Here is a 12,224-nt window from a genome sequence, read left to right on the forward strand (position 1 = left end):
GGAGAGATCCTAAGAGTTGTCTAGGCTCGGGCAGACCGACCTAGACTCCTCTAATCCACGTAGAGTCGAAGAGAGGTGAAGAATTTGGGGATCCAGAGGCTAAACTAGAGCTAGACTAGAACTACTCCTAATTGTACTGGAAATAAATGCGAAATAGAAGTGTGTTCGAACCAGAATTGAGCGTGCGGACGGTCCGGCCCTGAGGCCGGACGGTCCGCGGTCCGGACGGTCCGCGCCTGTGGGCCGGACGGTCCGCGCGTGCGCAGAACAGATTAGGGTTCCGAGTTTTGTGCTACGGTTGTTAGCTATATTCGCGAGATTAGCTCGGAATCAGTTGTGTAAAGGGTCCAGCCCCCCTCCTCTATAAATAGAGAGGTCTACGGCCGATTTGTAATCATCAACAATCGAATCAATACAACTTCTATTTCGCATTTTATCCTAGGAGTAGTTCTAGTCTAGTTTAGGTTTAGCCTTCCAATCCTCAATTCTTCGTCTCTCTTCGACTCTACGTCGATTAGAGGAGTCTAGGTCGGCCGGCCCGAGCCTAGACACCACCTAGGATCTCTCCTCCTCGACGGGGTCCCTCCCGGGAGCGAGATCCAGGCGCCGTCAGCGGTCTTCCGCCGCCCCTGCGCACGCGCGGACCGTCCGGCCCTAGGGCGCGGACCGTCCGGCCGTCAGGCAGGGAACTCGGGCTCCTGCACCAGGCCGCGGACCGTCCGGCCCTGTGCCGCGGACCGTCCGCGCCTGACCAGAAAGCACCGCCGCCTCGCACCAGGCCGCGGACCGTCCGGCCCCCGCGCGCGGACCGTCCGCCCCTGTGCAGAGAGCACCGCCGCCGGTTCTTCTTGAGTATTTGGCGCTCCGAAAAGGCGTCAACATACTTTTTGGCGACTCCGCTGGGGACAACACATATAGACCTATCAAATCGGCCCTCAATGGCCGGTTCAAAAGATAGCTCTGAGGTTTCCACCAGCAATATCATCACACCGACATGGGAAGCCTTGCCGGCTGAAGAACAACTTCTGTTCGAGGAGCGCCAGGAGCAGCTGATCCAAGAAGCAAAGGCGAAGTTCCTGGCTGACTTCAAAGTGGACAGGAACAACAAAGTCGTTCGGCAACGGGCGACAGATCTGGCTTCGCTCCGACCTACTACGATTACCCCAAATGTAAGTAGCACCAACGAACTCCAATCTCTTAAAGCTTACATAGACGAACAGCGAGAACAGATGCAAAATATCATAGGGGTTATGCAAAACGATTGTAGGAGACTAGTACGTGCATTTGATAAATCTAGTATAGCAAATTTTCCTTCACACGAGGTTGAATTAGGAGATAATACACGTAATACATCGGCTAAAGGTTGTCACGACCAGTCACAACCCCCTTATGGGATGTCGATGGACACGTACCCTGAGCAAACGCAAATCGGCAGTAAACCAGCCGATCTACACATGTCCGGACCGTCCGCTCGCGAGCGCGGACCGTCCGGGTCAGCCACAGTCGGGCCCATTTTTAATGAGTTACCTAGACACACACCCGAGCCACCACATAGGGCACCAAATTTAAACTATCCAGTCGGACGGTCCGCATACAACGACGGACGGTCCGCATATAATCACGGACGGTCCGGGTACGTATCCGGACAGTCCGCGCATGAGTCTTTTGAGGGGGATTATTACCTGAATCCTCGCCCGTCCCAACAACACTTCCCATCACATTATGCAATGCACCAGCCCATTAATTCAGGATCCAGAGCCCAGGAAAGCTTCCCGGCCCCACCTAGAAGGCCGGAAAGAAACGATCAAACATATGAGCCATATAGCGCAAATGGAAATGCACCACGTAGCTCAAACCAATGGGGGGAACGACAACATACTAACATGCAACCACCCCCACCTATGTTTGACCAGAGAGCCGGTGGTCTTGCACCGGCTGCCATTGGTATAGTGAGGGAAGAAATAGCCGGGGCGTTCCGAGATAAGCTCGGAGTAAGCATGATCCCTGGGGGGCAATCATATCGGAAGCCTTATGACAGCCGATTTGATCACCACCCATACCCACAGGGAACTAGGATACCCGAGTTTGCAAAGTTTTCGGGTGACCAAGGAAAGAGCACGCGTGAGCACATAGGCCAGTTCCTAGCACAATTAGGAGAATTGGCTGACACCGAAGCATTCTGTGTGCGTTTATTTTCATTATCCTTAACAGGGACTGCATTCACATGGTATGCCACGCTCCCTCCTAATTCCATTTTGTCATGGGGAGACTTAGAGCAAAAATTTCATGAACACTTCTTCTCTGGTGATTATGAGCTAGATTTAGTAGACTTAGTGACCCTACGACAAGAAAAGGATGAATCAGTTAGTGATTATATCCGGAGATTCCAGGATACGAGAAACCGATGCTTTCAAATTCATCTAACAGATAAACAACTGGCGGGAATAGCCTTTGATGGATTGCGCTATTATTTAAAAGAGAGATTAGAAGGCATCCAGTTCTTTACTCTAGCACAATTACATCAGAGAGCTTCGGCTTGTGAAAGCCGAAGCAAAGAACTAGTCAGAACGGTTCATCATAATGTCCCTATAGTAGAACACCATCAAAGTAGTTCGGACGATGAACCAAAGAAAGTTTACACTGCCGAAATAGTTTGGCCCGAGCAGGCCAAATCTTCGGCTTGCTACTCCTTGCAGTCAGTTCAAAAGGAACGACAAGAGGAGGTTAAGTTTACATTTAATGTCGGCAAATGTGATAAGATATTCGATGAATTACTAAAAAATGGTAACATTAAAATTGATTATATCGTTCCACCTGCCGACGAACTAAAGCGTCGCGCATACTGCAAGTGGCACAACTCATTTTCACATGCCACTAATGATTGTAATGTGTTCCGACGACAAATTCAATCGGCCATTAATGAGGGACGATTGAAATTTCAGGAGGACACGGAGCCCTTCCCAATGAATGTGATCGACTTTAATGGCAAAAAGGTCCTAATTCGGCCCAACACAGCCGATAAGGGCAAAGACAAAGAAGTCATCATCGGCAACGCACGGGAGGCCGATGGAAACAACAAAATTTCTTGCAGGAAAGTGATGGCCGAGAAGACTCCTGATGGAGGGGAGACACTGAAGGTAACCATCACAAACTCCAGCGCTGGGGGGCAAGCACAGACAAGGGGATATGCGCGAGAACCCATACTACGCATCGCGGACGGTCCGGTGTCTAGGCGCAGACGGTCCGTAACATCACTGGACGGTCCGAAGCGTTCCGACGGACGGTCCGGCAACGTCAAAGAGCCGCGGCAACCACGTACCTTCAAACCACGACGACCAGAAATAGGTACGTGGAAAACTAACACATTCAAGGCAACTGGTCGGTTGGTAAAATCTAGCCCGACCTTTGATCAATTATTGTCTAAATATGTGAAAAAGAAGGCTGGCTCCAGTGACCGGCCACCAAAGGGACCTCGCTTACCCACCCAGGTGCGACGGCAGGTTAGGCCGATTGGACCACCACACCAATCGGAAAGGACGGAAGGTCATAATGTTCAATTAAGACCTAACGTACCTGCATGGACACCTCCACCACCATATCCACCTATGCCATATCCATACACATACATACCTCCACCATATGTCCCAAATCAAATGTGGGGCATGCCACCATATCCATTTGGGATGCCACAGTACCCCGCTTGGGGGGCACCCCAAACATCTGTATTCAATAGGTTGACACCTCCAGTACAAGACCGATTGAGAGCCCCTCAATCTGGTCCACGAGCACAGGCCCAGCAAGATTGCCGAACAACTCAGCCCCAAAGGCTGACTAACCCGGCAGGGGGACATACAGCTATAACCTCCAACAGTACGAAAAAGGGAGAGGTCATTAGAATAGGAGCGACAGATGTCGTCGTACAACAAAATAACGAAGGGCCGGTGATTTTTGGTGAATCGGCCAACACAAACAAAAAAGAAAGTACGACTGTCAATAAAATAGCCGATCCAAAATACTCCATGCCCCGATGGTGTCCATCGGGATTGACACGATCGCAAAAGCGAAAATTACAGCGCCTCAGAGCAAAGGAGAATCAGGAAAAAGAGGCAGAAAGAATATTCAATGACACGCATCCGCAGTATCCGCCACCGCAAAAGAGATGGAGACCAAAGGCCGTTGAGAAAAGTCAAACGGCCGCAAAGATAGTAAATAAAACAACAACTGTGCATCTCTCTGCAGGTATGGTAGACTGTCCGGCTATAAAGGCCGGATCATCTGCACAGGACGCGGACCATCCGACCCCTGAGGCCGAACCATCCGCACTACACCAAGACACCTCCGACGACGTACCGACGCCCATGGAGGAAGACGACCTGCATGGAGAAGACCTGGTCGACTACGGAGCTACGCCAGAACACTTAGAGAATTAGGAAGACAAGGTGACGAATTGGTCAGGACCAGTATGACGCTCGGCGATGTTGGGACTGACAGTTCGATCAAATCTAAAGGGATCACGTCCGTTGAGTCAACCATCGAGACCAAGGCCACTGCGTACCATCCTAGTAAGTGGCAAGATGCCTAAGAAAACCGATGTGATAACATCGAGTTAGTTGCTTTTGGTTCGCCCAGCTCCACCAAAAGGCAGGGGGGCATATGTTCGAACCAGAATTGAGCGTGCGGACGGTCCGGCCCTGAGGCCGGACGGTCCGCGGTCCGGACGGTCCGCGCCTGTGGGCCGGACGGTCCGCGCGTGCGCAGAACAGATTAGGGTTCCGAGTTTTGTGCTACGGTTGTTAGCTATATTCGCGAGATTAGCTCGGAATCAGTTGTGTAAAGGGTCCAGCCCCCCTCCTCTATAAATAGAGAGGTCTACGGCCGATTTGTAATCATCAACAATCGAATCAATACAACTTCTATTTCGCATTTTATCCTAGGAGTAGTTCTAGTCTAGTTTAGGTTTAGCCTTCCAATCCTCAATTCTTCGTCTCTCTTCGACTCTACGTCGATTAGAGGAGTCTAGGTCGGCCGGCCCGAGCCTAGACACCACCTAGGATCTCTCCTCCTCGACGGGGTCCCTCCCGGGAGCGAGATCCAGGCGCCGTCAGCGGTCTTCCGCCGCCCCTGCGCACGCGCGGACCGTCCGGCCCTAGGGCGCGGACCGTCCGGCCGTCAGGCAGGGAACTCGGGCTCCTGCACCAGGCCGCGGACCGTCCGGCCCTGTGCCGCGGACCGTCCGCGCCTGACCAGAAAGCACCGCCGCCTCGCACCAGGCCGCGGACCGTCCGGCCCCCACGCGCGGACCGTCCGCCCCTGTGCAGAGAGCACCGCCGCCGGTTCTTCTTGAGTATTTGGCGCTCCGAAAAGGCGTCAACAAAGTGGTATTGATTCGATTGATGATTACAAATTGACCGTATACCTCTCTATTTATAGAGGAGGGGTTGGACTCTTTACAAACTAATTTCCGAGTGAATCCCGTGAATTTAGCTAACAACCGTAGCATAAAACTCGGAACCCTAATCTATTCTGCACTTGCGCGGACCGTCCGGCCCACAGGCGCGGACCGTCCGGCCTCAGGGCCGGACCGTCCGCCGGCTCACTTTGGTTCCAAACAGTTTTATAGCTTAGGGGGTAAAACAGATTGGACTCGAAAAAAAAATGTTTTAGAACGTCACGGTGACAATCTGTGCGACGAGTCCGTGACCATCACAAGCCGGTCCAAAAATAAGCGTATCCACAGGGTGGCTGTCATCCCCTCGCCGTGGTCGTAGCGAGTGCCTATAAACAGCGCGGTGCGCGTACGCGCGCGGAATGTTGGGGGCGCACCGGTCAAACAGGCTCAGGAGGAGGTTCTCTCTTGTCCTACCTCTTCGCTCCCGGCTCCCCTCCATCTCTTTCGCCACACGCGCGAGAGGGGGGAGAGGAAACAGCTAGCAGCGAGCGAGGAACGAAGAGGGTGCTTCGCACGTGCATGTGAGATCGGGCGATCCCGATCGTCGGCCGGCGCGAACTAACGACGACGTACGTGCGACCGGGCCGGGCGTTGTAGGACGGCGCGCGCGATGGGCAAGATCGAGTACGGCGTGGTGGCGCGCGGCGCGGTGGTGCTGGCGGAGCACTACGGCGCGGCGGCGGCGGGCGGCAACGCGGGCGCCGTGGCGCGGCAGGTCCTGGAGCGCCTCCCTGGCGGCGGCGACGACGACTGCAACGTGTCGTACACGCAGGACCTCCACGTGTTCCACGTCAAGCGCACCGACGGCCTCACGGCGCTCTGCATGGCCGACGACGCCGCCGGGCGTAAGCACCAGTGCACGTTTTGGTCGTCGTCGATCGTCGCAACCAACCTGCAGTTTGGTAATGATGATGATATGGTCAGAAACTCACAATAGATCGATGTGGCATTTCTGGATCAGGGCGTGTCCCCTTCGCGTTCCTGGAGGACATCCACGGGAGGTTCGTCAAGGCGTACGGCCGCGCGGCGCTCACCGCGCTGGCGTACGCCATGAACGACGAGTTCTCCCGCGTTCTGGCCCAGCAGATGGACTACTACTCCAACGACGCCAGCGCGGACAGGATAAATCGCATGAGGGGAGAGATGGACCAGGTGCTCCTTCCTACGCCATTGCCAACTTGTTCTTGTTCTTCTTCTTCTTCCATTATATTGGCGGCTTGACTGAAACGTTAATCTGCTTGCAGGTCCGGAGCGTGATGATGGACAACATCGACAGGGTGCTGGAGAGGGGTGACCGTCTGGAGGTGCTGGTGGACAAGACGGCAACCATGCAGGGGAACACGATGCGCTTCAAGCGCCAAGCTCGCCGCTTCAGGAACACCATGTGGTGGAGGAACGTCAAGCTCACGTACGCCATGTTCTTGTTGTTGTCTTGCACATTTTAGGGTAACAATCGCCTGTCCCTGTAACTCTTCCACTGGTCTTTTTGCAGAGCTGCAGTGATATTCATCCTCACCGTAATTGTGTACGTCCTGCTCGCCTACATGTGTCGCGGCTTCACCATACCGTCATGCTTTCCGTAATCTCCATCCGTCCCGGTGCCAGTGCGGACCACCAGCCCTAGCTCTAGCTGCATCACAACTTGGTTTTCCGGGTTCTGTAACAGCAGCAGCGGTGCTGCAGTTCTTTCTCTCTTGTACGAGGGAAACAACAGCTCATTCTGAAGTTCTGCAACAACCAGATCTGATTTTTTTTTTAAAAAAAAGATGGTAGTCAAATGGGAAAGCTTTCCCACCTGATTTTTTATCATTAAACACACGAACTTCTGAAAACAGAGCAAATGTGCAGTCGTGGAAGGCCGAGCTCCTCTCCGTGAGGAGAAAGAAACCAATACGGCAGGCAGACTTGGTTAATATTTCATAAATGATACTCTCATACGGAGTAAGACTCAAAAGCAACAGCTTGCTTATAGTACAAATAGTAAGTTAGCCTGCCCAGACAATGGCAGTGTCACAAACAACTGAATGATCACCAAGTACGGGGCGTTCCCCCCTTAGGGCTTGTTCGGTTATTTCCAATCCATATGGATTGAAGGGGATTGATACGGATTGGAGGGGATTTTGACTTATTGGGGATTGAAACCCCCTCAATCCCTATGGATTGGGGTATAACCGAACAAGCCCTTACGCGTAGTAATTCAAGCTGGACTTCTTCTTTGCCTGCACTTGGATGATCCCCTCGTTGAAATCCTCGTGGGTAACCTCTGTAGCATCTCGGCGTAGAGCGAGCATGCCAGCCTCTACGCAAACAGCCTTTAGCTGAGCGCCATTGAAATCATCGGTTGAACGCGCCAACTCTTCAAAGTTGACATCTGGATTCACATTCATTTTCCTCGAGTGGATCTACACAACATAGATCGGCGTTATTTTGGAACCTTTAGTGCTAGTTTGGGAGCCACAAAACCGAAGGGGATTGGAGGGGCTAGAATCCCTTTCTTATTCAAAATTAAATAAGAAAGGGATTCTAGTCCCTCCAATCACATTCGGTTTTGTGGCTTCCAAACTAGACCTTAGGGGGGAAGATATCAACAGTTTTGGAGCAAATACTGGGGGAGGCCATACTGAGCTAGTACAACATATTTTAGTGGCCCGAGCAAAATACCTGCAGGATTCTAGCTCTTGCTTCCTCTGATGGATGAGGGAACTCAATCTTCCGGTCCAGACGACCAGATCTCATCAGAGCAGGATCAAGAATATCAGCACGATTTGTTGCAGCTATCACCTGTAAGCCACACAACAATCAAACGTTTAGTACACCAGATATTAAATAAGACATTGGGAAAAAATATCAGTTCATCTATCTCTCATATCATGATCAATAGAGGTAACTTTATACCTTCTCAACCTGCAACTGAACAAAACCTGAGACAAAGCATCAAGACTGTAATAACTAATAGGTTTGAGGTTGAATGCTGACCTTTATCCTCTCATCGCTGCTAAATCCATCAAGCTGGTTCAGCAATTCCAACATTGTCCTTTGCACTTCTCTATCACCACTAACTTCACTGTAGTAAAATGAAACAAAGAAAAATATTAGGAGACTCTTGCACTCACAAAAAGCAATTGTGCTCACAAGTTAATTAGTAAAGGAGAACACATCGTATGAGTTAAGAACAAATAATCATCATAATAACACACTAACCAAAAGTTTTCAAATTATTTATCCACCAAAGCTAACAAGTTAGCAACAGGTGAGAAAATCAGGATGTGCAAAATACAGCTGCAAATGGCATTTTGTTGAAATTGTCAAGGAAAATTTGACCACACCATATATTAACCAAATTTAATCACTAAGCTTGTTAAAATGTCTATCAAACTTGGTCACAAACTGATGTAGGTTAAAAGGTGTTAGGAAAGACATTAGACTGGATGACAAACTAAATAAAAAATGTACCTGTCAAAACGCTTTGTTCCAATGGCATCAATTTCATCAATAAAGATGATGCACGGGGCTTTCTCCTTAGCAAGCTGAAAAGCATCTCTAACAAGCTTAGCTCCATCACCAATGAACATCTGAAACAATTCACAAAGATGTTAATGTTCGTCTAAATTAAACTAAGAAAAGATAATCAATAATAGAACTGAAAATTGACCTCGCAGTATTTCAGGAAAAAAAGTGTCAACAATTATGGGATAAATATTCTAGCAATTAAAATGGAGCTTAGATTCATATCCTAATATATATAATGCCTAAAATCAATCTACAACTTCGATTTCCACCCAGTATGCAGGTGCCAAATAATGTCTCTAAAGGCATTGATTGCCAAAAACAGTTTGCAGTAATGAATCACACTGTTCAATTATCTAAATCACAAGTTGTTTACCAGGCCAACTGTAACCCGCAAATCACAAACAGAATGTAAAATGCTCAAATGGTTAGTTGGAGAGCCTTAGGAACCCTAGCATCTGTATAATATATTTCACGGATTTAATTACCTACCTGGACAAGTTGTGGACCAGCCAATTTCAGAAATGTTGCATTTGTCTGTGCAGCGCATGCACGAGCCATGAGCGTTTTCCCAGTCCCAGGGGGTCCATACAAAAGAACCCCTTTGGGGGGACGAATGCCCAATTTTTGAAATCGGTCCTTGTGTGTCATTGGTAACACTATTGCTTCCACAAGCTCTTGAATCTGTGTTATACCAAACATCATATTACTGCTTGCTTGCAATGTAACAAATCCACAACAGTAGTGCTGATATAACAGTTAACCCCCAGTTCTGGAAAGCAAATTACCTGTTTCTCAAGTCCGCCAATGTCATTGTAATCCTCAGTAGGTTTCTCATCTACTTCCATTGCCTTAACCCGTGAGTCATACTCTGAAGGCAATGTATCTAGTATCAAGTAGCTGTCTTTGTTAACTCCAACTAAATCGCCAGGCTTTAGCTTATCGGGGTCAACTAACCCAATTACAGGAAGGAATATGGTCTGCAGTTAACCCAACAATGAACAATGAACCTGAACTCTTCATAAAGCACAAGATCGGCGGAACAAAAAAGAATGTGGAACTAAATAAAGTTGTATTGAAAGAAATCAATGTTTATCAGCAGACAAAGATAATGCATTCAAATCAATTCAAAGTTCAAGTGCTTGATTGACCATTGATGGACAAAGTTAATATATGATAAGGTTCATAGTTGGCTACAGAAATTTCATGCAAGTTTACTTACTTGTCTGGTGGATGTCTTCAGAACAACACATTTTCCTTTCCTTTGTGAGTCCAGATCGATGTTAGCACCATCTTCTTCAGCCTCATCCTCAGGGTTCATTTCCAAAATCTAAAACAGTTGAGATGTATATAAGTAATGGAGCCCATATCGTCCACCTTGGGTATGCAGCTTCCTTACATCTTAAAAACTTTGAAATATGAAAATCTTAGAATGTTATTAGGCTCAATGATTCACAAGAGTGCATTTTAATTTCACACAAGGCATCAAATTATGTATGCCATCGAAATAAACTAACCAACTCAGTACTATAGTAACTATGAACTTCTTTCCAGTACTGTTGTAACTATGAAATTCTTCCTAGTACCGTTGCTACTACGAACTTCTTCCTAGATTGTAGTAGCAGATGGGCTACTGAGTCCTAACCAAGCCATAGGCATCCTGAAACTAAACCTGCTGCGTCTAACCAGTGTGTACAGGCTAAAGTAAAATTATGAAAACCCGACCAACAGCATCGAAATAAACTAACTCAGTACTAATAGTAACTATGAACTTCTTCCCAGTACTGTTGTAACTATGAACTTCTTCCTAGTACAGTTGCTACTAGGAGCTTCTTTCTAGATTGTAGTAGCAGATGGGCTACTGAGTCCTAACCAAGCCATAGGCATCCTGAAACTAAACCTGCTGCGTCTAACCAGTGTGTACAGACTGAAGTAAAATTATGAAAACCCGACCAACAGAACTGAACCAGATCGAGAGCCCAAACATACCTACCCAGTCACCAAATACAAGGGATAAGAAGATGAACCATCAACAGCGTCAGCCAATCGAGGCGAGAAACAAACCTCGACGATGTTGCCGACGAGGTACGGCAGCTGCTTGTTGAGCTTAATCTTCTCCTGGTTCTCCTTGGTCTTCTCCTTGATAGACTCCAGCTCCAGGTTCGACCGCTGCAGCTCGTCCTATGAACACCCAGCCCAAAACATCCCAAATCAATCAGAACAGTCCCGACACTCTGGGCGACGCGCAGCGGGGCTAGGGCTAGGGTTTCCGCACCTTGTGGACGCGGATCTCGTTGTCGAGGAGACGGGAGGCCCTGGTGATCTCCTCCGTGGACATGGAGGCGAGCTGGTCGTCCTCCGCGTCGTCCACGGCCATGGCGGCCGGTGCGGGCGCCGACGACGACATCGCTCGGCTGATCGCGCGGAACGGACGGGTGCGTATGGGACTGGGTTTTGTGGCCGCCGCGCTCGACTTGCTCTGGAAGAAGATGCGGATGCGGAGCGGTGGCCCTCGACTTGTGCAAGAAGAAGATGGCCGGACGTGTGCGTTGTGCTCCGTTCCCGGTTGGCCTGATCCACGGCCCGTTCGGATTATAGCGCAAGGTTGTTTACCGAGAGCATACGCATGGCCCATACATAGCCCAACCTATGATGTCTCGCCCTGCAAGTGGACCTTTTGAGCGGTGGTAACATATGAATATGAAGCGACGTTTTTATTGAAACCGGAGCATTATTTTTCTCCGTATAATTAAAAAGTAGCAGTTTTTTTTATTTACGGGTCTACACTCTACTGCATTGCAGTTTTCTTGTTTACTGGATATATGTCCGTGCTTACGACAACAACATGTATAGCTCACATATTAAGAAATCTATATATCTAGTTACATAGAAAAACATAACTTGTTTCATGACCTTTATTACCAATGTCGTGTAGTTTAAGCTGATTTGAGCATTTTAAGAAATAAAAAAACTAATAAATTTTTTCATGGAAATAGAAACCTAAACTATTTCCAAATCTACCTTCTTCTATTTTCCCCATTGTTATCTATCAACTAATTTCCAAATCCGAGTTTGACGTTGATAGGTCTCCTCGTCCAACTTATTCAAATTCTTCACTCAACGACCGATAAATTCTCTACAGTTGACCTTGCGTTGTTGTCTATGGAAACGTTGATGAGATCTTTAGAATCGGCCACTGAAATCGACTTTGTAGATCCAAAGCTTTCTTCTCTAGTGGAGTCGTCAAAAGAATGTTAACGCTTTTTTA

The 12,224-nt window shown here is 48.6% G+C and overlaps 2 protein-coding genes across 2 annotated transcripts; one reads left to right on the plus strand and one right to left on the minus strand.

Annotated features, from left to right (window-relative positions):
* Positions 1-5,824: 5,824 nt before the first annotated feature.
* LOC100272623 (putative vesicle-associated membrane protein family protein) lies at positions 5,825-7,392 on the plus strand. The gene is made up of 4 exons (NM_001147086.1): positions 5,825-6,294; positions 6,411-6,601; positions 6,694-6,857; positions 6,942-7,392. Exons 1-4 carry the CDS (start codon positions 6,060-6,062, stop codon positions 7,030-7,032), a joined length of 681 nt encoding a protein of 226 aa, NP_001140558.1. The 5' UTR covers positions 5,825-6,059; the 3' UTR covers positions 7,033-7,392.
* On the minus strand, positions 7,333-11,491 carry LOC100273594 (uncharacterized). Its single transcript, NM_001148011.2, is given in 9 exon segments — positions 7,333-7,851; positions 8,111-8,230; positions 8,426-8,513; positions 8,903-9,021; positions 9,449-9,640; positions 9,745-9,936; positions 10,179-10,286; positions 11,021-11,137; positions 11,232-11,491. Coding segments are annotated over 9 exon segments (1,287 nt in total). The 5' UTR covers positions 11,364-11,491; the 3' UTR covers positions 7,333-7,632.
* Between the last annotated feature and the right edge of the window lie 733 nt (positions 11,492-12,224).

This window comes from Zea mays, chromosome 5, assembly GCF_902167145.1.
Source record: "Zea mays cultivar B73 chromosome 5, Zm-B73-REFERENCE-NAM-5.0, whole genome shotgun sequence".
Lineage (NCBI taxonomy): Eukaryota > Viridiplantae > Streptophyta > Magnoliopsida > Poales > Poaceae > Zea > Zea mays.